Genomic DNA, 24546 nt, shown 5'->3' with positions numbered 1-24546 from the left:
GGCAAAAAAACAAAAATCCATATAACTGTGGTAATTTGCAATAAAACACTTTAAACCTTTTAATGCTTAAATGTACGTGAGGGATAGAAAGATTTGATGTCTATTATACCAGGAGTTAAAGTATTTTTACATGGTTTAAGTAAGATTTGTTTTATTCGTTTGGTGGTAAAATTCTGGATGAATTCCATTTTTTTTTATATAATATATTTGACAGGTTTTTCCCCCAGTAGAATAGAGGAATCTGTCTCTCTGGATAAAAATGCAAGAAACAATGTATAGATCATGTGAACATACAGCACACTAGATTGCTGCACACTAGTTTTCCATTTGGATGCTGCTACGGTGCATTAAAAGTTCCATAGTCCACTTTGACATACTCCCCAACTAATGCACTGTATGCACACCAACTCACCATGTAGATAAGTCCTAGAACTAGACTAAACTTATGAACTAAAGACATACAAAATTTTAAAATATCCAGAAATTTAGTAACTCTAACTTAGGTCAGAGTAAAAGTGCTTTGAATGCAGAATTTCAGCCAGACTATAAAACCTAGACAACTTTCACAATAGAAATGTCACCAGACCCTAAACTTAGAGCAGCAATAGAGGCCCAGCATTCTTACCTACTGTAGAAAAAACAATGTCTAATACTAGGGTCGTTCAAAAAAATACAACCCTTTAACAATGAATGCTTATGAAAAGGAGTCCTCTTCATAAGCATATCAGCATTATAAAAACGATAGTTGACGAGGCTCATTTACAACATTCTGCTACAGTGCAAAACCGCATTCGGTGTCAAAATCACTACAACAGTGCTACAGAATGATGCTTTTGGAATTCTTTGAATAGCTTCTTTTTCTGCTTAAGAGAAATGGTGGGATTACTGTCCATCTCTTGAATCAACTCCAGAAGATGGTGCCTTGTTTGTTGCTTTTGGTCTTCAAATTCTTCAGGAGTCAAACGCTGACAAAAGGTGAAGCCTTAATAGGAAAAAAAGGTTAGGATTATTTTACGGATATTACACATTTAATAGCAGAATCATATAAATGTAGGGCTGGACGGGACCTCAAGAGATCATCTACTCCAACCCCTGATGCTGTGGCAGGATTAAGTATACCAATAGGTGTTTGTGTAACCAGTTTTTAAAAACTTCCAGTGATCGGAATTCCATAACCTCCCTGTATGTTCCAGGGCTTAATCATTATAGTTAAAGTATTTCTTAAAATCAAACCTGAATCTCCCTTGCTGCAAACTAAGCTGATTACTGCTTGTCCTAACCATTGGTGGACATGGAGAAATTGATCAGCACCCTCTTTATAACGACCATTTGTATATTTGAAGACCTATGTCTCCCACCCTGCCCGCAGTATTCTCTGCTCTAGACTAAACATGCCCAATTCTTTCAGAGGTTCCTTATATTTTCTCTTATTTTTGTTGCTCTCCTCTGGATTCTTTACAATTTGTTCACGTCTTTCTTAAAGTGTACTGCCCAGAACTGGACACAGTACTCCACCGAGGCCTCACCAGTGCCAAGCAGAGCTGAACAATTATTTTGTGTGTCTTACATATGACCCTCCTGTTAATACATTCCAGAATGACATTTGCCTTTTTTGCAGCAGTACCATACTGTTGACTTTTATTCAATTTATGACCCACTATAACCCCCAGATCCTTTTCTGCAGCATTACTGCTTAGCCAGTTATTTCCCATTTTGTATGTGTACAAAGCTGAATAGAGCTACACTAGACAGTTCTTAACTCTTCACTTGGTCATTCTGGCCTCACCACTGGACAGAAGAGTTTGGCATAGGACAGGGGTAGACAAACTTTTTGGCCTGAGGGCCACGTCTGGGTATGGAAATTGTATGGTGGGCCATGAATGCGCAGTGGGGGGACTTTATGGGGTGTAGCATGGGGGAGCTCTATAAAGGATGTTACCAAAGTTGAGGGAGGATGGAATCATGGGGTCGGGGGGGTACCAGGGACTCCTAGGGGACCTGCTGGCAGTGACACCAAGGCAGATGTACCAGGCACTGCCATGGGCAAAGGCACCCTAGCTGGGATGGGTGCGGCTCCTGGGTGGTTTTGAGGCTCTCAAGGGTGGGGCCTTAGGAGACCGGGAGGGAATTGGGCACTCTGCCATGGAGTGGGTGGGTGGGTGGGTGTTGCCATGTAGGGGCGGGGTTCTGATCCTGGAAACAGCATAGTGAAGTCGTTCCTGCGCAGTGTGGCTCTGCATGTGCCTGAAGATGCTGGAAGTGTGAGCTGGGGGCTGAGTAGTGCCAGGCAGGCAGAGTAGGGCAAACCTCTGGCACCGTTCCCCAGCTAGAGCACTGGAGCAGGGCAAGCCCCTGAACACACTCCCTGCTGGGATTGCCGGCCAGGCGGAGCAGGACAAGCCTCCGATGGGAGCTCAGGGGAAAGATAAAAATGTCTGATGGGCCGGAAGCGGCCCTTGGATCATAGTTTGCCCACCCCGGCATAGGATAAGGCCAGTGCTCATCTGTGTCAAGATACTGGTTATAATCCATGGGCTGAAGTAGAGTCTGGATCTGCTAGGCGGATACTCAGGGGCCTAAGACCCACAGAAAAGAAGAGTTCCTTTTGTTCTCCCTACACAAAGTCCATTTAATTGCAGCTTCATAGAGGATTTGGTTAGTAGTGTTAGTACAATTTAATAGTTTTAGTAAATGTCTAATAAATGCATAGAACAAGATAGGGCCACTTATAACCAGATGATAGAAATAGCAAAGTGGTTAAAGTACAATTATGGAGGACGACATTTTTAGAAGCAGGGCCAGAAGCAAAGGAATTAACTGGAAAAAAAAAATCTATTCCCAGACAAATATTGATTAAAATATTTTTTATACATACTCTAGCCCAGGGGTCAGCAACCTTTCAGCAGTGGTGTGCCGAATCTTCATTTGTTCATTCTAAGTTAAGGTTTTGCGTGCCGGTAATACATTTTAACGTTTTTAGACGGTCTCTTTCTATAAGTCTATAATATATAACTAAACTATTGTTGTATGTAAAGTAAATAAGGTTTTTAAAATGTTTAAGAAAGCTTCATTTAAAATTAAATTAAAATGCAGGGTCCCTGGACTGATGGCCAGGACCCAGGCAGCGTGAGTGCCACTGAAAATCAGCCCACGTGCCGCCTTCGGCACCTGTGCCATAGGTTGCCTACCCCTGCTCTAGCCTAAGTTATGCTTAGGAATTAAGGAACTCTTTGCTTCCTGCTCATCAAGAAATTGAAGGACAATGTTCTTGCAAGCAAAAAGGAATCAGCTGGTCTTTGCACAAGACATCTTCTGTTGCAGCAAAAACCCAAAAACCTTTGAGTGCTAGGGTAGTTTGTGCATGCCTTATGGTAGAAGCACAACAGGAACACAGACAAAAGAAATGTTCAGAGAAACCAAATTACAGTAAGTAATTTTCCCTTTTAATAATGTATGTTAAGTAGAAAAGTGAACAAAAAATTCTACCAAAGTAATAGTTTATATGTCTTTAGCCAAATCATATTTTACACTATTTTTTACTGAATTTAACTTTGTGAAGGAAATTACATAATCAATTACGGGACTGCAGAGAAGTTAAATAGAATATGGCCTCGGTCACCATTTAATTTATGCTTTGTTTTAGGTGGGTAATCATTAAATGAATTAATGAATTAAACCACTTAAAGCCCTACTATCAGAATAACAGAGAGGATGAGGCAGTCAGAAAAAGCATTTCACCATAATTTGATATGTAGTGCATTAAACTCATTTACATGCAACTACTCATATAACAATGCACAATATCAGACTTTCTACCTGAACTGGCATCAGGATCTTGTCCTTCCAGCAAGCTCGTAAGTTTATTGCTAATTAGTTCCAACAGAATTAAAGGGGTCTGCACAAGAACAGAATTTTCAGATATTTAGTTGGTGTTCATACAGTTCATTATAAAATGCATACTTACACAATAGGCAAAACCCCTTAAAGATGAAGTTAAAGTTGAGCATATAAATGGGCACTCCTGGTACATGTGTTAAAAACCCAAAGTAAATTGTTGGTGTTTTTTTTATTCAAAAAGTAGTAATGTACAGTAGAACCTCAGAGTTATGAATACCAGAGTTATGAACTGACCAATCAACCCAACACACCTCATTTGGAACCAGAAGTACACAATCAGGCAGCAGAGACAAAAAAAAGCAAACACTGTACAGGGCCCCATGAGAGGCCATGAGCAGGTTTCAGGGGGTCCTTCAAGCAGGGCCAGTGTTAGACTCCCTGGGGTCCAGGGCAGAAAGCCAAAGCCCCACCAGATGGGGCTGAATCCTGGGGCCCTGAGTCCTGCCACCTGGGACTGAAGCCAAAGCCTGAGCTTTGCAGGGGCCCCTGTGGCATTGGGTCCCAGGCAATTGCCCTGCTTGCTACCCCCTAACGCTGGCCCTGGCTTTTATATGCAGAAAATCAGTTGTGGCACAGGTGGGCCATGGAGTTTTTATAGCATGTTGTGGGGCCTCAGGAAGAAAAAGGCTGAGAACCCCTGCTATACAGCACAGTCCTGTGTTAAACTATTAAAAAAATAAAGGGAAAGTTTTAAAGATTTGACAAGGTAAGGACACTGTTTGTGCTTGTTTCATTTAAATTAAGATGGTTAAAAGCAGTATTTTTCTTCTGCATAGAAAAGTTTCAAAGCTGTATTTAGTCAATGTTCAGCTGTAAACTTTTGAAAGAACAACCATAACATTTTGTTCAAAGTTACAGACAACCTCCATTCCTAAGGTGGTTCGTAACTCTGAGGTTCTACTGTATTTTAAACAAAGTAAAGGTCATGAAAATTAGTGACACAAGGACCAGCGTTGTTTTGTTTTAAATGAAACCTTAGGCTCTGATCCTACAAACATTCATATGCTTAACTTCACTATCTCACTGGCTTCAAGGGGTCTACTCTTTATTATAAAGTTAAGCATGCACATAAAATGTTTTCAGGATCAGGGCCATAAGCTGTAAATTAACAGCAATTTCAGAGTTTGGTTTCCTAGTAAGACGACTTGTTAGTTGGAATCATTAATAACTGAGCCTATATTGCACTAATTACATTTATGGTTGTTTTAGGGGTGGTGATAAAAATACAAATTGTTTGGGTAACCTCTTTCTTTTGTTCAGATACTATTAACTTTGTATATCCAGACTGTCAAAAGTTCAGACTGATTATAAAACTGCAAGATTCTTTTAAGGAAATCTGTTCTTAAAATTCATCTGCTCGGTGTTATCTACAGCTTAAGTTAGAGAAACTAAAAATATTTTTTTATTAAAGATTTAAATGTTGGATGACAGGTATCCTTAGAGATAGCAAGCTGGATGGGAACTGTCAGATCAGACCAACTCTACCTGCTAGTGTCACACTTCCATTATGGCCATCTGTATTAGGCTTCAGTAGCTTTAAGAAATGTGGAAATGTCTAAACTAGCTAATCCCCTTCCCCGCACACAGGCCAAGATAATAAATCAAAGGTGAAGTTTCTAAGCCAAACCATTCTGGAGGTATGACAAACCAAATAAATATCTGGAAAGTATCCGAGAACTGAAACATATTATCTCCCAAGCAGCTTTTTTAAAATTTCTCCCAAGGTATCCAGAAATATTCTATCCTGGGCTAAGATCCTGCAAGTGAAATTTCAAGCAAGTTGGTTCTTTTTGGTCAAAGCTTGAGAAGTGTGGTTTCTAACTCAGCTTATCATGGAAAAGTAGCTTCAACCTCTCCCTGTACATAACCTTACACTAAAAAAGTTCATGTTTTTTAAATAGACTAATTCAGTTTGGCAACATTTCAAGATAGCATTGAGTCAGCTGCTTAAGGCCTCAATACTTAAATGAATTGTACGGGGGCAGGCCCATTTGACTTTAAAAGGGCTCTGTGTGGGTGCAAAGGTCCATCTGTGTGCAGCTCTTTGCAGAACTGGAGGCCAAGTTCTCATAATTGCAGCGTCCTAGAAAAGCAAGGGATGTGCTAAAGTAAGTGATTCTGTATGTATGAGGGAAGAAAAGAGGGTTTGGGAGATAAGTACTGATGATCATCCACATGCATTTCCCTTCAGGGGGAATAGATTCCCTGCTTGTGCCCTTCTGGCAAAACTCACAAGGTTTGAAAGTTCTAGTAAACATCCCAAACCTCTACTGTTTATCTAATTATTTACCTGAGAAACACAGACATCTCACATAGAGAGTCTTTCCCTATTTCTAATACTTGATAATTTCAACTGAACCAGAAATAGTGCAATAGCAGCTTTTCCTATGCTATTTTAATGCTTCCATTTCTGACCCCAGCTGATACGAAATAAAAAGGGACATGTGAATATTTGTGTGCCTTAGTGTGTTGGTTTAATATGAGGATTTTTTTCCAATATACACTATCCAGAGAATATTTACCATTTGATTTTCAGGCAGCTGAGATGGAGTTTGAACTACCAGACATTTTCCTAGTTGTCTTTTTTAATTAGTTTTGCAACTGGAAAAATAACTAAAACAAATACTGTAGTTTTAATGTGCGTTAGCTAAAAACTTAAATTAAATAGCTAGAAAAAGTACATCTTTTCATATGCAAGAGATAGTTGAATGTAACTGAAAAAGCTATACAAGTATTTCTGCTTATTCATAATGGATTTATCATTGACAAATGGGAAACATTTGATTTACCTACTGGGTTTATATATTAACTGCCAAAAGTAAGAAAGATTTTAAAATACTAAGTTAATTCCTGGGGCCGAGAGACGCTGCCAGCGTGTGCTCAGCCTCTGCAGAAGTTCACCTTTGAATGACTCCCTCTAGTTAGCACTCAAAGTACATTAGCTGGCTTCTGCAGGGAGTTGTTTCCAACACTGCTTTGCTAGAGAGAGAAGTGCTACAATGAGCCTGAGAATTTGAGGATGGGGACAATGAAAGTAGAGGCCAATGATTTTAGAAGATTTCCCCTTGTAGTCCACAAAAACTGAATTAGTCTGGAACATTTTCTGGTCCTACAAGACTGTGTAGCTTTTACAGGTTGCCATGACATATACAAACAAGCACATTCATATAAAGCTGCTTTTTGACAATTAATATCTAAAATTACACGGTCAAAGTGTGTCAGATGAGAAGGAAATACCTTGAAGAGTTCAGTATGATTCATCGTCAGTAACTGGATTAGCTGTTCAGTCTGTGTTTTTGACAATCCTTTATTTTGTAAAATGGCCTTGGTAAAAGTCTTGATGATCACTGATCTATTATCAAACTATAAAACAGAAGAATAATGACTTGGATTAGATTTGCTTGCAGTTATTCTAGGTGTTAGCTAAATGATTGTTATAAACAGGTGACAAAAATCTACACTGTGAAAAAAATCCATTTAAGTTAGTTTTAAAAGCATCAAATTGAAATGTTGTAACGGGTCAGTTTCTATGGCTGTTAAAAAAAAAAGTCTATTAATGTAACTATGGGGGAGTGAATTTATACACTACGTTTCAATGCAATACTTACTTGTTTTTGTAACTTGTAGCCCCCAGGTTCTGACGCAACAGTCATAAACATCAGTAGCCTACGCAGTTCTTCTCGGATGTTTGGCACTAGTAATCTTAAGTAAAGCTGCGATGCCTCCAGGGCTTGTGCTGTTTTTCCATTCTCTGCAATGTTAGTGAAATATTGTATATAGTGCAGTCTAGTGGTTTGAACAGAATCAAGAAAATGTAATTAAATAGGAATCAGTTTCGGATTCTAGGCTTAAAACCATATAGCCTTTGTCTTAGAGCTAGGCAAGTAATATATTTTTAAAACAACATCCTCTGGATATCATGAAGTCTTACATGTACCAGATGCAGAACCTCCATTTTACCATGTGCGTACAGTTTGTGTTTCCCTACCTTTGACTGAATCCTTAACTGCTCCTTTATATGATGTGATGCAACATGACCAGTGTGCCTCACTGTTGCACCATTCCCATTGCTGATGAGCTTTTTAAATCACCAAGCTACACCCTTTGTGTGGTAAAGGGACAAGGCAGGAATCAAACTCTTATCTAGCATTCTTCATCTGTAGATCTCGGAGCATTTGCAAAGGTAAGTATCTTTATCCCCATCTAACAAACAGGGAAACTAGCAGAGAGATTAAAGTCACAGCAGGTCAGCGGCAGAGCCACCAATCTCTGATTCCCAGTCCTCTGCTCTAGTCACTGGTCCAGATAATTATGTCTAGCAAAATGCAAACTATAATTAAAAGAAGATTGGCCCAATTATTTTCTTTGAAAGAATAAAAGCAACTAGAATTGATATGTAAGCACACTGAGACTTGGAAAAGAAGAAAGTATGAATGAAGGTAGAAAGCAGAGAGAGTGAGCAAATGTAGAAAAGAGAAGAGCATCAGAAGACCAAGGTGAAGGAAAATATGGAGAAGTTGACAGATTAGATAACTGATGAAGGACAGTTTCCAGCTGCCACAGAGGTTTAATCACAGATCAGGAGGAGCTGTTAAAAAAAAAAATAAAAAAAAAATGTAAAAGCTTTATTGGGATGCTTTAAGTGGGTTGGAGGAAAGTGAAAGGAGCGTGTGTGCTAAAAGCAATAAGGGACATGTGATATTAAAGTCTATGGTCTTAAAGTCTATGATGCACTTGACTACTTGCACCTGCATGCACTCACTAACCATGGTGCCCTTTTTATTTTAGGGGTAGTAGTGGTGGGGAGGGGCGGGGTTGATTTATTTGTGTTTGTTATAGTTTCATTTTTAAAAACAGATTATTTCAGCTCTCTGTTGACAGTGAAAATTTTTTTTGAACTTAAGCTGGCTGTGGGTTCATGGAGATACAAGTTTTCAGCATCTGCAGTACACACACAGCAAGAGCAGACTGTGTTCAATTGGCTGCAACAGTGACTGTGTGAGCATGTAACAATCCCTCCCCAACCCCAGGCCAAATTTGCCCTCTGGAATAGCCAACAACTAAATTAGGCCTGGTCCTGCAGTCCTACTGAAGTAAGATCAATGGCATGTTTACCTGAATAAGGGTTACAGCACAGGGCCCTTTGTTCAAAAGCATCAGCCAGCAGAATAAAGATTAATATACAGGCAACCCTAGGCAACTCTATAGCCTGCACTTTGCAACCAGTGGTAAAATAAGTATAACCTCCTCCTAATGTATGCATGAGCTGTGCCTCTTGTATAGACTGATGAGCAGCAGGAGACAATCAAACCTAAAGAACTGGAATGCTTAAACAGAGGTCCACTTCTAAATATATTAATTATGAAGTTAGGACCACCACCAGTCCAAAACTAAGCTGGGCCTACATTAGAAACTGTTCCCCAGGCAGATTTTAGCTGACTAAAGTTTGGGAAGTGACACAGGACTGGCACAAATTAGCGTGGCATGTTCATAGAACATACTGTTTAGCTTAAGAAGAGATTTTAAATAAATGGGGAATAATGAGGGAGCTAAAGCATGGAGTTCTTTCAGTGATTTATGTCACGAGCCTTTCCCCCGCCTCCCTTTATGTGAAAGTATGGTAGGCTAGAATTCCTTAAGTAAATCAACTATTTCTAATTAGTAATCATGGGTTGGGAATTTACTGTAGTCTTACCACAGATTCCTTTTTATGCTCCCTTTATTTTAATTAAAAAGGGTCTCATTGCCAAGTGTCAGTCCTAGGCAGGAACATGCTCAATGTCTTCCGTATCATCACTGAGCTCATGTGGCACTAAGCTCTGTGAAGCATCTCTGAAAACTGAGCATTCAGGTAACATTCCATACATTCTGCAAGACCTAAGGTGTACAGAAAAGACAAACTCATGCTAGAGTTTCATTTAAATCCAAATTTAAGGTAACCCTTGCTGTTATTTTGTTTTGGGAAGATTTGTTTGCCACAAAGGTCTCAGAATCAGGAAGAACTTATAGCCTGAATTGAATCTTAGAATTAAGAGAATTTCTCTGGTCCCTTACCTTGTTAGTTTATTCTCTATTAATGGAAACTTGAGTCCATAAGCTATGAATCCCTCTTTTGGTTGACAGGGAAACTGTAGCATAAAGTGATTCTACTCATAAGATGTCTGTATTAGTATTAAGTTAAGAGAAGTTTTAATTTCCTTAATGTGTAGATAAAGATTATGCACTTACCTATAAGTTCAACAATTCCTGAATGAATATCAAGATCATGATTGCTGAAAAGGGGGTCTCTCACTTGATTATAATATTTTGCTATCACATCAAAAAGTATCTTCTTGTGCATATTCAAGTGACTTGGTTCATTACTGATTTGAAGTAACTGCTGACCAACCATCACTATTAGCTGGTCTGGAAAATACTCCAAGCATTCAATTGCTGCAAAAAGCCATTTGTCAAGCCTGGGGAGAGAAAGTTAGTTTTAGTAGTTACATTTAATGCTAGGTAAAACACTTTATTAAACTAAAATTCAGAAAGAATTAACCAGACACCTACAACTACATGCATATTTGAACAACTGCATCATACAACTTACTTAATAAGCAATTAAAGAATGTAGCTGGATGCTGTAGCTATAAGTCCACTGAACTACTACTGCAATTAACAATTAACTCACCTCCCTAGACTACAACAATATGGCTGAGGTTTGCCTTCCCTCAGACAAAGGAAGCCACAATGGTGCGGTCTGTCACAAACACTTCAGAAATGCAAGTTGTGACAGTACAGTCCTGCCTTGTCAGTTTCAGCCATCACAAGGGAAAAATAGTTATCCAGCTACACAACCAAACACTGGCTGAAACTTTAAAGGAGCAAAGAAACTAGACATTAAATTTAAAAACAAAAACCAAACACTTAAAACCCTGACAAATGAAAGGAAGCCAACAACTAACTAGGAAAGAACAAGAAATAAGCACTAAAGATTGCCACTGCAGGCAAAAGCACTGCACACAGATGGATCCAACACTGTCAACTGCCTGGGGCAAAAGGAGAGCTAAGGTGGGCGAGGTATCAAGGGGTAGCCATCTTAGTCTGTATCCACAAAAACAACAAGGAGTCTGGTGGCACCTTAAAGACTAACAGATGTATTTGGGCATAAGTTTTCGTGGGTAAAAAACCACTTCTGATGCATGGCGTGAAAATTACAGATGCAGGCATTAATGTAATGACACATGAAGAGAAGGGAGTTACCTCACAAGGCAAGGCAAGGCAATCTCTATTATTGGACCAACTTCTGTTGATGAGACAAGCTTTTGAGCTTACACAGAGCTCTTCTGCAGCCCAGACCTGAAGATCTCTTACCAAAAGATGTTGGTCAAGTAAGAGATATTACCGCACCCACCTTGTCTCTTTAATACCTTGGTACTAACACAGCTACACCACCACTGCATGCGGTAAGAGTGGTAGCAACTCTCTTCTTGTAATGTTAGGTCCCACAAACGGACATTTATGGCTCCAATAGGAAATATTCTTCTAGATCAGCAGTTCTCAAACTGTGGGTTGGGATCCCAAAGTGGGTCATGACCCCATTTTAATGGGGTCACCAGGGCTGGCTTAGACTTTCTGGGGCCCAGAACTGAAGCCCAAGCCCCACTACCTGGGGCTGAAGCCCTTGGGCTCAGGCTTCAGACCCCCCTCCTGGGGTCGTGTAGTAATTTTTGTTTTTAGAAGGGGGTCACGGTGCAATGAAGTTTGAGAGCCCCTTCTAGATAGTTCATGGCCAAGTGTGGGTACACACATCCCACATGGCAGCATAAGCAAAGGGAATACCAGTAATTGTTTTTCCAGGCATAAGTAAACCTCACTGTAGGCTGCCAGAAAGCATGCAACCCAGAGAGAGCCACAGAATTGAAAAGGCGCAGCTGAGATCCTGATTTCAGTCCATTCTCTCCAATATCCTAAGACACCACTTCATTGCAGTATGAATCTGGAAAATACCCTTGGTTAGTGGGTTCAGGGATACCGATACTGGAACTGTAATCAACTGTTTGAATATACCGTGAGTTCTCAAATGGAACTGTTGCTGAAAGAAAAATAGCTCGGCTTAATTTGATTTTAAAACTGGATCTATGCTACACTTTAATGGGTTTTAGATGGTTGAAGACACCCATTTTTACAAAACTGGCTTCAAGACCAGAGGTGTTTCTTAGAATCAATTCAGGCCACCTTCAACCACCTAAAACTAATTTGAACAGCTTATACCAGTTAGAAATTAGCAGCAACTGGAGCTTCACTGGTTATCTAACTCTCAATGTATTTTGCTTTGATTCTCAAACATTTTCCATGTGAACAGACTATTGTAATGCAGATGCTTTTTTGGGGGTACACAGACTGACCAAAATTTATCAAAACTGGGATGAATTCTGAAGTGAAGCCACACTAACTTTTCAAAACATGGCTCAGGATAAATACTAGCATAATGGCAGAGTAATTCCTCTTATGAATTGACCTCAGGCTACCCACATGCAAGAGGCTGCGCGTCAACACACCATTCCATGCTACAAAATGAAACTTTTCTACAGTTGTACTGCAATGTGGTAAAGCAACCCAGATGGTGATCATCAGGAATAGTTTAGAAATACTGGAAGGTTTGGAAAGGCAAACAGGCTGGCACTAAATCGCCACATCTTTCTTTCTGTGGTACAATTACCCTTTTGTCACAGCAGGGGCTTTCCCTTGCTATCTGTAATAATGGCTGCTCCATTTGCTTTACACACTCACTGCACCTCCACTTAAAACCACCAAGAAAAGGACTGTATAAACCCCTTTGAGATACCTCAGTTATGAAAGTCCTAAAATAAGACCAAAATTCACATATTTCACTCCCCATATTTGTATAAGAAAGAAGCATTTAGCTGTGAAATATCAAGTCTAGAAGAAGGGGAAGTGTTCACCCATCCTCTCAAGTTAAAAATGTAATTTTGCTTATTTAAACACCTCTTAGCTTCTGAGTGCTCTCAGAGCTGCAGTCTCAGTGAATTCCCTTGCTATTTCTGAAAGGCAGTAGAGAGAAATCCATGCTCATCCTATTCTAATCTAAACGTGTTGCCTCACCCACAAAGCCTACCTTGCCCACTTAAAGCAGAAGTCTTGAAAGCCAGAGTGAAATTTATGTGTGATCAAACAGTGAAATGCTAAATTATTCACGTTTTTATAAAAACATATTTTTATAACTAACTCAGGCAAATTTAGGCTGCACGTGACCTCTCTGTCAAGGAAAGTATTTGAGATAATCAGATCTTCCTCTTTGCCAAGATGATCATTTTTCCTCTTGTCTGGAAACTCCAAAATATTTTCCAGGACTGGAAGATCAATTAACTGCAGTAGCCGTAACAGAGTCTGTTGTTTCCAGACATCATCTATAACTAGGAGTACAAACAGGAAGATGGAAAAAAAAACCAAAAAACCAGAAGTCACGGTTACTGGGAACAAGAGTAGATACACATAGCATATATGTAAATATCAAAAAGAGGAATTTTTGATTGATTTGAAATACAATCAGCCCATCTTACATATACAATATATTCATTAGATGTAAATTATGTTATTTTGTTTTTTAGGGGGTGAGTGTCTTAAAGAAACTGGGCAAAAAGCTTTTAAATACTTTTTGTTTCTAAGTTATTACTTTTTATAACTACCTGCTCTAACAACATTTAATATATACAGTAACAAAATACATGAGAATAAATACATTTTAAAAAGGAAAGAGCCTTATAACCAAAAAAACTCCCAACAGATTGTGTTTTTAAGAAGGGCAATGTAAGCCTGCAAATCATATATCCATCTGAAAATTTGGTATGGGCTATTTTACATGAGTCCCTAAAGTGCTTAGAGAGAATATTCTTTTCAGTTTTTTTCAATTTGATTGCTGTGTGCAGGACTACTCTGCATAGAATCAGTGTCATTGTTTTGATCACAGTTGCACTGTAGTCTTGTATGCTTTTGAGAGGAGTTCACAGGAATGTTCTTCCCCAGGCTCTGCAAGAACTGCTGGTGTGTGGCTTTAGGAGTGTGACTTGGGCTCTTTCTTCCTGGACTCCTGCACAAAGAAGCCTGGGATATGTGCATGGAGCCAACATTTGTTAGGGCAGAAGGGACTAGGAGAGAGAGAGTCTCCCCTCAATCCCAAGACTTCTGGATGGGGCTGGGAGCCAGTCAGGGAGGCCAGGAAAGCCTCTTTCACAGCCAGACTACACAACAGGATTCAGGAGTACATGGTTCCTCAGCTGGACCAGGGAGAAGGAAGTGACAGCACCCATCTTATCCCTTGCGCCCAAGACTGGAGACAGTAGGAATAGGAGCCAGAGGAAATTCCCCAACAAGACCCTCTCTCTGGATTTAGGCTGGGAAAATGTGATGATTATCCTCCATCACCTACATAGGAGGACCACCAGGAAAATAGCAGCATCCTCTGTCCGTAAGCCTCTACTCAGAGGTAGGACCAACCTGGGGCCAAGAGGGAAATAGCAGTCCAGGCAGGAGATAGGAATCACTGAGTCTGGGAGGAGCTGTGGGAATCCACTGGCCTGGCTTCCCCTGTCCTCGAGTGTTCCTAACATGGAGGAAACTGAGGATCTAGGAGCAGTGAGAAGCAGCAGGGATCCTCAGTTTCCTTCATGTTAGGAATACGCGAGGACAGTTGCTTACTGCTAACTCCAAGGACACTGAAAGGGAAGTGGCTTGACAAGCATCAATTGCAGGGAGTTGCGAGGACAGCTCCTGACCACATTTGTTGTTGTCTCTCTCAAGTTTGTCCATTATCCACCATGGAAAATCCTTCAGAAACAGCAGTGTGATCAGAAAAGTGTGAAAAAAACCACCATTTTTTTTCAAAAGCATCCAGACTTGTTACTGAAAGGGTGTTGATTTTCAAAGTCGTCAATTAAAAAGTTCTAGTTGGCAGAGTTCCTTTATGTTCTAGGCTACAACCTCAGAGATCAAATAAGCACAACCCGGAAAAAGACTGGGCATAAGCACATTCACCAGGGAAAGCCTGGTTCAAACAAAGAAGAGCAAAACATTTGATCTCAATGGAAAATATTTCTAGATAGCTTTAGTGTGTTACACAATGTAATCTACTTGGTAGGGATAACTTCTCTTCAATAAAATAAGGGAGCAGGAGTGTAGACTCCATGCATTGTGGTTATAGTTGCTTCAGATTAAACATAGATTAAGTATCTACTTTTTTAAATGAATAGTTGAGGTCTCCCCACCATTCACAAACATCTAGTTGGTGTTATCATAATTTGTTATTTCCTAATATAGCAAGAACTTTGATGGGCCTTTGTTATATGGATTTTAAATGCTTCTAATTTAAAGCAAACAAAAACTGTGTATAATGCTTTTGTAATTTATTAAACTAGGGCCCAATCCTGAAATTCTTATGGAAGTAATCTAGTTATATAAATAGCTACACTGATTTCAATAGGACTGTGTGAGTAAGGGCTCAAGGATTGAGCCCTGAATTCTGTGCAAGTCATTTTAAAAAAATCTTGGTTTCAGTGCAAGAGTCACTTTCTGCAACATCCTGGGCACTACTCAAAAGATTTGTTTCAACTACAAAAGTAGCAAGATACACAAAATTCAAATAATAATGCCAGGAAATGATGTTTCAGCAAGATATGCCAGTTCTCTTTCTAAGAGGCTGGAAAATGGTATATTTCTAATTTTCAAAACATCTATTATTCATTGCTTGTTTCAATAAACAAATTATAGTTTAATGTTCATAAATACCTTGTGATAATATTAAATAGCACAAAATATATTATATTCATAAAATAAAATATAATCACCTTCTTTTGAAAGTAGACAGACTGGTTCATTAACTATGTTCTTTAAAGGTAAAGATGGATGTACATTTATAGTTTGCAGAAGTTCCTCTATCCTTTTATCAACAGCTTCTAGTGCTAAGGGATTTGAAATTGTTTCACATTTTGCTCTGTTATGAAAAAAACATTGATAAACAACAATTATTATTAGTATTATCATAGCATTTAGGTGCTCATTGTGTTAGGCACAGTACAGACACAGAACACAGATTCTAAGCTCTTTGGGACAGGGATTATCTCAGTATAAGACAAGAGACAACAGATGGATACAGACAGACGGAGGAGCCCAAGGAAAAACCAATGACGCTCTGTCTGGATTAGAACAGGCTGGAAAACAAGAATTCCATTTTGTGCAAAATTTTGACATTTGTTTCTGCAGACTGAAACCAAGGCCTTTCCAAGTTTTTTTTATGAAACAATGAGAGCAAGGTACGCATGTGCAGACATACCCCTGCCCCTACCCTGAGAATAGCCAATAGCCCAGTAGTTAGGACGCTCACTTGCAATGCAGTAGACTGAAGTTCAAATCCCTGTGCCAAATCAGACAGTACACCCCTTTAAAAACTCCTCTATTGGTTCTGACAAAACTTTTTCTCAGGTCCAGGACAGAATTTCTGGTAAAAAAAAAATCAGACACACAGAAATCCAACCCAGCATAGCCAACAGTCTAGTGCAGACCTGCACAACATGCGGCCCGCGTGGGCTCACTGTGCGGCCCGCGGGGGGTGAGTAGGCAAGCAGCAGGTGAGGGAAGGGGGCTGAAGGGGCGGGCAGGCAGTGAGGATGCGAGCTGGGGGAGTGGGGGACTGAGGAGGCGAGCAGGTGGGCAGTGGCGGGGGCTTAGGAGACGAGCGAGGAGTCAGTGGCTGACCTGTTCTACTGATCTGGTCTGGCTCCCATCCCCTCTCCAAGGGTTGCAGCTGTCTGGAGGTGTCTGCCTTCCATGCCTTCCTCATTCACACCTCATTCATTCATTCAACAGGGCAATTGATTACAAAGTTGGGGGAAGATCTTATTCTACTAGCAAAAAGACATTTTTCTTTTACCTTAATTATACTACCTTAGGGGCTTGCTAGAACATATTTCCAAGGTTCAATACCGCTGTTTCAGTGGGGCAGCGCTGGAGAAGGAGGGTTTGTTTCCGCGGGGCAGGCGGTGCCGGGGAGGAGTATTTCAGGGGCTAGGCAGCGCTGGCGGGGTGGTGTGTTTGTGTTGCAGCCCTCAGCTGTTTTCTTTGGAGTAATATGGCCCTCGCCACTTTACGAGTTGTGCAGGCCTGGTCTAGTGTTAGGGTACTCCCCTGGGATGTGGGAGACACAGGGTCAAGTCCCTGTCTGACTCAGGCAGAATAGGGACCTGTACCTGCTTGTACCCTAACCACTGGACTATTGGCTATTCTTAGGTCTCTCTTTAGACATTCCACCCTGGACCTGAAATACTTTCCTAGTGAAAATTAGGAAAAAATAATACATTTCTGCAAAGAGTTTGGGTTTTGACTATTCTGCATTTTTTAATGAAAAACATTTGATGAAGAAATTCCTGACAAACTCTACTTTGAATCCTGCTTGTGGGCTGCATTTTTATTAGCCTCTGGATAGTTAAGTTGACTCCCTTTCCATGCTCTCGTGTGGCTGCTGGAAGAGAGGGAGGAGTCCAACTGTTTGTGCTGGAGTCTATGCATCAGTGTCAACTTTTTATTTTTTTTCAACACTTCCAAGGGATTATTTTGTATATGGGATGGGAGTCTCAGGGCTGCAGGAGAATCCTGGTGAATATTACTACCTACATAATGCTTTATAAACATAAATAATCACAACACATCGTGAACATTAACAACTAACATTTCAAGTGGGGAAATTGAGGAAGAGAGGCTGTAATTTGACTAAAGCCAGAGGTCAGTGTTAGAGCCTGCGTCAGAACACAAGAGTCCACGTCACATGCTTAGCCAACTACCCCAACTCCCTTCTGCATTACTGAACTGCCCCACTACCAGAAGGCATATTGGCTGCTCAGAAGAAAAGACTGAAGAAGGCAGTCAATGGGGTGGGAGCTTGAAGTGACTCTAGTATTACCAGTAAAATCCTCAGTGGTATCATTGTGAATTAAGTGTGGCATTTACCCAAAGTGTCAAAGAACGTGTCACAGCACTTTTCACAGGTCTCAAAGGTCTATTCCAAGGGTGGCTATAGAGGAGATTGTTAATAACTTAATAGGAAACAAAAAAGCATCAGAGAATGTTTGGCACTCGCAACTGGTGTATTCACATTCAAGGATCTCTTTGGAAGACAAAGCACTAAAAACATAATTAAAAAAAATTGGAATTAGTATGTACATTTTTAGGTCCCTAAAAATCACAGCTCCCCCAATCTGGGTCTGAACAAGTGGGTCTTTCTAGTCCTAATGTAAATATTTTAGTCACTTAGTATTTTCACAAGGTAACAATCAAGAAATATTTTTATTCTTCCGTAATTAATATACTGCCTTTGAATTGGGTCTCAGATTTTTTCATAGCATGAATGACATCTAAACCGTGTGTCTCATGGAGCACCTCTTCCCATTCATGATTGTGTAAGACGGCATTTCTGTTGTATTTATTGGGCCCACATTTGAAAGACTCTTTAAATGTATACATCTGCATTACTAACCGTGAAAGTTTTTTCGTCTTAAGTTCAAGAATTTTGTCAGAGGACAAATTCTCAATATATCCGTTCTGTTTCAGTAAAAGAGGAGAAAGATGGCTGTCCAGAAATCTATAAAGACTATTACTTGTGTCTTCAAACTCTAGCTCTCTCTCATTCTTGAATAGTTTTGGTCCAACTGGTTCAAAAACCTTGTGATCCATCAGAGCCTGGCAGAGACGGACTCCTTTCAGTCGAGAAAGATCATTACTACTTAGGTACATACTGTGCATAAGATAGCTCAGCACCACATCAACAGCATTGGAGCCAGTAAAGCAGTTTCTGTACGTCCTTAGATGATGTCGTCTTCTTTTTATTTCCACCTGGCTTTGAAGAGCATGAATAATACCATTCCATAACCGAGTTGCTTGAAAAGGACCACTACCTCCTGCAAAAATATTTAAAGCATTCATGTTACTAAAACATTTATGTTTGCATACTGTAAACACTTACTGTAACATTTAAGTGTATTATTTTTAATTTTCTTTTTGAAAGTGCATTGGCTGCATTCTCCAGAAGTGAAATTTAACTTTTCAAAGCACAGCCAGAGATAAGTGGTAGCAAAATAAGCAAACTAATTCCTGCAATGATTTGACACCAGGTGATACACAGGCAAGCTTATGCCAGGAAAGGAAAACAAGAACATGCTAAATAAAAAATTGCATTTCTTTTCATTTTACCCAAACAATCTCAATGTATCTGCTGGAATTATTCTTCTAGATAAAAGTAAGACAGTGCACCATCAGATACTAGTTTAACCATAAATTCCTTTATTAAATCTAAAAGCCCAAGGGGAGTTATACAATTGCTCTAAATGTGTAAAAGCCTAAATCATAAGCATTTACTACATTCAAACAGTAACAAACATTTGTAAGTATTTGATCAAGATACTCAAGAAAGAACTAGATCCATGGGTGCTTAGACACATATTGGTTGGCTCCAACTTGGTTAGGCATATATTAGCAATGAACTCTTTCAAGACCTTCCCACAACTGCTAACAGAGCCACCTTATATGGCCTCCAAAAATATTTTTCTTCTTCAACTATTTTAACCCTTTATATCCTACAGTATCCAGGGGTTCTGGAACAATTTTTACAGTGGGGGTGCTGAGAACCATTTAACCAAACTGTAAACCCTATATATAATGGAAACCACTGCAAACCAGGGGGTGCAGCAGCACCCCTAGTTCCAGAACCTACTATGACAGTATCAAAATACCACTCTAGGTACTGACATTGCAAGAGCAGGCAGCTGCACCCAGAGTTACAAAGGGAGCTCAGAAATGGGTACATTATTTCCCCCAGGACAGGGTGCTGAAGGCAGAAACCATGTATTTGGATGTTATTACCACTTCAAGCCAGGGGTGCTGCCGCACTTCCAGTATTCCTAGTTCTAGTACCCTTGCCCCAGGAGGGCAGTTCCAAAGACGCCGCCTTCACCTCCCTCCTCCCCCACCCCATTGCTGAGAGTCTCTCCTCATCCCATTGAGACCAAAAGGCCTGACCAAGACCAGGACTCTCAGAATCTCCCTGCACCCTTTCCTGAGCAGTGCTCATACGCCCCCACGTGCACACCCAAAGGCTCAGCTGTCAGAGCTCTCACAGGGTGGGCCAGGGATAGGGTGACCAAGCGGCTGGTTTTCGACTGGAACACGCCGTTGAAAGGGAACCCTGGCGGCTCGGGTCAGCACTGCCAACCAGGCTGTTAAAAGTCCGGTCGGCGGTACTGCGGCACTAAGACAGGCTAATCCTTACTTGTCCTGGCTCCGCGCTGCACCCCAGAAGCGGCCAACAGGTCTGACCCCTAGGGAGGCGGACCACAGGGGTCTGCATGCTGCCCCCTCCCCAAGGTGAGCTGGTGCCTGCAGGTGAGAGCAACACATGGAGTCTCCTGATCCCCCGCACAGGACCCAGATCTACTGGCTACTTTTTGTAAAGACTGTGGTGCCAGGGCGGGCAGCCCGCCTTAGCCTCTCTGCTGCACCACTGAGTGGGAGCCACCCGAGGTAAGCCCACGCGGCAGCCCTGAGCACCCCCAAACCCAGAGCCCTCTCCTGCACCCCAACCCCCTCATGCCTGGCCCCACCCCAGCCAGAGCCCACGCACCAACCCCCTGCCCCGCCCCCAGGCCTGCGAGAGTAGGGGACTCAGGGGAGAGTGAGCCACCGAGGAGGGGGAATGTAGTGGGCGGGGGCAGGGGCGGGGCCTCAGGGAAGGGGCGGGGCGGGGCTGTTCAGTTTGTGCAACTCGGCAGCCCTAGTCGAGGACGCGACCCGGGGCTCGGCGACAACAGCCAAACCCCGGCGGGTCTGAGCCGCCCGCTGCGGGGCGGGGCCGGACCGTTCGCAGGGGGAGCCCCCGCCTGGGCCGCACAACCACCTCCCCAGGGCCCACGGGCGGCGGCAGGAAGCCGGCCGGCCCCAGGCCGGGGCTCGCTCACCTCCGCGCCGCCGCCGCGCGCCCAGCTCGCTCTGGCTGTGAATCCTCCTGAACCGCGGAGTCAAATGTGCCGCCATCGCCAGCCACCTTCCTGTCCCGCCTCCCGCAACGTCACTTCCGGCCCCGCGACGGAAGTGAGGCGGCGCTGGGGTGGGGGCTGGTGGCCCGGGCGCTGGTTCGGTCGCCATGGAGTAGCCGCAGGGGGCACGGGGCTGAGCCGCGGCTGGAGAGCGCGACGCGGACGGACGCACGGCGGGCCACGGCCCCCGCAGCTTCCCGTAGGCGCAGGTGAGAGGGGGGAGCGGCGGCGGCCTCCAGCCTAGCGACACCGGGGGCCCAGGAGCCGCTCCCGGGCAGGGCCGGCAGCCGGGCCGCGTTTTGTGCAGGGCCAGAGCGCCGGGCCGGGCGGGGGTGCGGAGCTGCCCTCCACTGCGCCTCTCCCGTCGGGGGCGGAGCCCGTGGGGGGGGGGGTGCAGGCGAGGTGGCGACTGACAGGAGCTCCCCGCGGGGAGCGGTACGTGGCTTGGTGACCAGGACACGCCGGCGAGGAGCACGTGACCCGTTAAAGGGGCCAGTTGATTCCCTCCCAACACCCGAAGGGCCCTTGTGCCCACGTGGCTCGTGTGACAGTTCAGGTTGTCCCCGCTCTCTCCCAACCCCCTGCTGGGGGCCTATAATAAATAACTTGGTCTGTTGTCTGTCGACTTGGTAGCTTGCAGGGTTTGGGGGTTTCAGCCTTGCCCTGTGGCACAGAACTCGTGATGAAATCAGGATGTGCTTTGCCCTGTTATCATTGGTACTTTACATAATCCATAATATTTATACTTTTCAAAAATGTGCTTTGAATTGTTTTTATAAGTAAAGGAAGGCTTGATTGTAAGGAGAATACTGGGAACCACTGGGTATCAAAAATACCTCACTGAGGCCCAGTTTCTCCTGTGCTCCACTGTTGAGCTGGTGGGGCGTAATCTACTTTTTGTAGGGTGCACCACTGTGTGTATCTAGCCAGCTCTGTGGAATGGCACTTATGATAGGGTGGAGTTAGGTTTTTCAGCCCTTTTACTCCATTTGTGACCAAGGGGGATCAGCCTTGCCCGGGGGGTCACAAACCAAGCAGAGCACTGATACAGCCATGGGGGATGGGTGGCATTGGTTTCACACAAACACCCCCCTACATTACCACAATAGAAAAGAGAATAAACTAGCTCAAAGTGATTACTCAACTGAAAACTGAGGAGGAGTTGGGGGCTTATTTGTTTTGGCTTTATTTTTATTTTCAGTATTCTTAATGTTTCCCTATCTTGTGCCACTTACTCACATGTTGCCTTAGCAAAATTGTAAAGCTCCAGTTCTGCAAGCTGATCTGTGCTAGTGTTTGCCTACACAGAGCCCCTGTTGACTGTTTTGGGGTTCCATGCAAGCATAAGGGCTCCTCTACACCCATCAATTTATAGGATTGGGGGCCTGTTTTTGTATGGATATTGTACTCAAATGTCAAACAGGAAGAAGAAAAGTTCTATCTTAAATATTTCTAGAGTGCCCACTCCTTGTTCCCTTGAGTATTATAGTTACTAAGATACTGGCGTTTTCTTGCTTTTCGTCTCTTCTACATTTTTAATTTAAAAGCGTAAAATGCTTTATGCCTTGTGGATGCTTGACATTATTACATCATTGTCTTTTGAGTGTTACTTTTTCTATGTATAGTAGCTCAATTTTAGACTTGAAAATACTGCTGAAGAAGCTGATATTAACTTTAATATTTTATATACAACTGCTTTGACTGTAATTTGTGTTATTGAAATTGTCACTCTCCAGGTTAAAATCTTTTATGTACTTGTCTTTCTAGATATATTATTTCAACTGACATTTAATATGGTGTAATTGAAATTGGTAATAAACTATTTTTATAGAACAAAACCCATTTTAGATTTCAGTCAGATTGTCTACACAAGGATTTATAAAAATATACTGACAATATTAACAGACATTAATTTATGAAAACAATCTGCATGCTGAGAGAGAAAATTGGCTCATTATCTCTTTCCTCTGCTGAATTATTCAATGGTTTAACTTTGTGCAGAGCCAAGTTGAGAAGGAGCAGATTTGATCATACATATCAGGCCTATTTGTAAATTCTCACTCTTTTGATAATGATTTTTTGTTAGTATCCTCCCTTACTGCCTTCTCCAATCTTTTCAATACAGTTACCACATGGAACTGCCACCTCTAGCAGAGAATGCTTTCTGCAGTTTAATTGAAAGCATTTTCATTCATTCTTCCACCTCTCAACAGAGAGACTGTTCTTCAAACTTAAGCACAGATAAGGAATTTGAACATGTAAAGGGGAATATGAACAGGAACTTGTTTACTTTCAGTGTAGTCAAGTTTTTAAAGATGCCCCTCCCATGTTGTGTTTTCAAACACAAAGACCCTGTGCTAGTGGGTTAATACCAGAAAAAGAAACTGACTGTTCTAGTTTCATTATCCATGTTGAATGAAATACAAAAGTAAGTAATATAAATGACAAAAAGGAAACTAGACCTAAATTATTGTAGTTTTAACAAGCTTGAGGTAACACATAAGTATTCATTTAATATTTAATCCCAGTGTCACAGACTTGTTTTACATCAGTCCTTTGCCCACTAAGCCCATTCTGTACCCTGAGATTCTGTGTTGCACATTCTTGGGAGATACAGTTTCTCTGCTTTTGAGCCAAGACCAGTAAACATGGGAGTCCTATATGCTGTCCTTCCACAGTGAGAATCCAACAGGGTGCAGCTAAAAAGTTATCAGTATAGCTCTTACCATATTTCTGTACTAGTAAAGGGTCAAGTTCTGTGGGGTATTGAGCACTGCCACCCTGTTGATTCCAGTGGGGATAGACTGCGCTCAGGACCTTGCATGTTTGGGCCCAAATTTACTTGAAAAGGCATTTCAGAAATGGAGACACTTAGAAGGGATTAAACTGGAATATATTGTTTCTGCCTATCTGAATGAAGTCTTCAGTTACAGAAAAAGCAATATCAGGAAATCAAATACAGTGCTATATATTTTTATCTTGGTATCTGCTTGGGGCCTGATTATGTAGTCCTTTTGCATGCGGAGCACCCATGCAGAATGGCTGTAGAATAAGGTCCTGAAGGACTACAGATACCAGCATCTCTTTATTTCAAGCTGTCCTATGATCTATGAGGCATGGAGTTTTTCCATACTTATCGGGTAGGCAACTGCTTTTCCTTAGGTTGGGGAGTTTAGATATAAGAAATCAGTCTTTATCTTGGCTGACACAACTACAATTTGTATAACATCTTACCTTAACGCAATACACAAGGGGTGTGTGTGTGTGTGTGTAAATTTCTCTAGCTTATTTTCACTAACCCCTCCAACAGAGCATGAATACTTGACAGTTTAGTACATAATTACTGTGAAATAATTGTCTACCTCATCCCTTGGTCTCTCTATTCCTGTTTAGTAGCTGGTTGAACAAGAAATTTCTGGTTTGTTGGCGTGGTTCCATATCATGAAGTTCAGTTGCTTCAGATGAAATGTATTTACCAATAGTTAACTCTTCATACCTAAGTAATTAAGGCTCTGGTCCTGCAAATGCTTACACACATGCCTAACTTCATGCATGTGGTTAGTCCCATTGAAGC

At 41.8% G+C, this 24546-nt stretch overlaps 2 protein-coding genes across 3 annotated transcripts in view; one reads left to right on the top strand and one right to left on the bottom strand.

The window, feature by feature from the left end:
* Positions 1 to 288: 288 nt before the first annotated feature.
* DEPDC4 (DEP domain containing 4) lies at positions 289 to 21081 on the bottom strand. 2 transcript variants are annotated; one of them, XM_039494796.1, is made up of 10 exons: positions 20895 to 21038; positions 20210 to 20316; positions 18422 to 18842; positions 15741 to 15886; positions 13127 to 13313; positions 10126 to 10352; positions 7506 to 7648; positions 7135 to 7260; positions 3817 to 3895; positions 289 to 982 (listed from the first exon to the last, which is right to left on the bottom strand). In XM_039494796.1, the coding sequence occupies exons 3-10, from the start codon at positions 18685 to 18687 to the stop codon at positions 807 to 809; spliced, it is 1350 nt and encodes a 449-aa protein (XP_039350730.1). In that variant the 5' UTR covers positions 18688 to 18842; positions 20210 to 20316; positions 20895 to 21038; the 3' UTR covers positions 289 to 806. The 2 variants fall into 2 exon arrangements, with proteins under 2 accessions (XP_039350730.1, XP_039350721.1); XM_039494787.1 differs by lacking the exon at positions 20210 to 20316 and having other exon boundaries at positions 20895 to 21081.
* SCYL2 (SCY1 like pseudokinase 2) overlaps positions 21044 to 24546 on the top strand; it is a 55710-nt gene continuing 52207 nt past the window's right edge. The window contains exon 1 of the mRNA XM_039494776.1: positions 21044 to 21181. The gene's annotated coding sequence lies outside the window, so the exon portion shown is untranslated. The remainder of the gene's footprint in view (positions 21182 to 24546) is intronic.

This window comes from Mauremys reevesii, linkage group 1 (assembly GCF_016161935.1).
Source record: "Mauremys reevesii isolate NIE-2019 linkage group 1, ASM1616193v1, whole genome shotgun sequence".
In the NCBI taxonomy this organism is placed as follows: Eukaryota; Metazoa; Chordata; order Testudines; family Geoemydidae; genus Mauremys; species Mauremys reevesii.
This window is presented reverse-complemented; position numbering and strand designations above follow the sequence as displayed.

Excerpts from the sequence above, each read along its gene's own strand:
- DEPDC4 (XM_039494787.1), bottom strand. The coding sequence starts at position 21,081 with ATGGCGACCGAACCAGCGCCCGGGCCACCAGCCCCCACCCCAGCGCCG. Across the intron at positions 7,261-7,505 it reads GCTACAAGTTACAAAAACAA|TTTGATAATAGATCAGTGAT; the intron begins GTAAGTATTGCA and ends TCTGTTTTATAG. Across the intron at positions 983-3,816 it reads AGATCCTGATGCCAGTTCAG|GCTTCACCTTTTGTCAGCGT; the intron begins GTAGAAAGTCTG and ends TTTCCTATTAAG.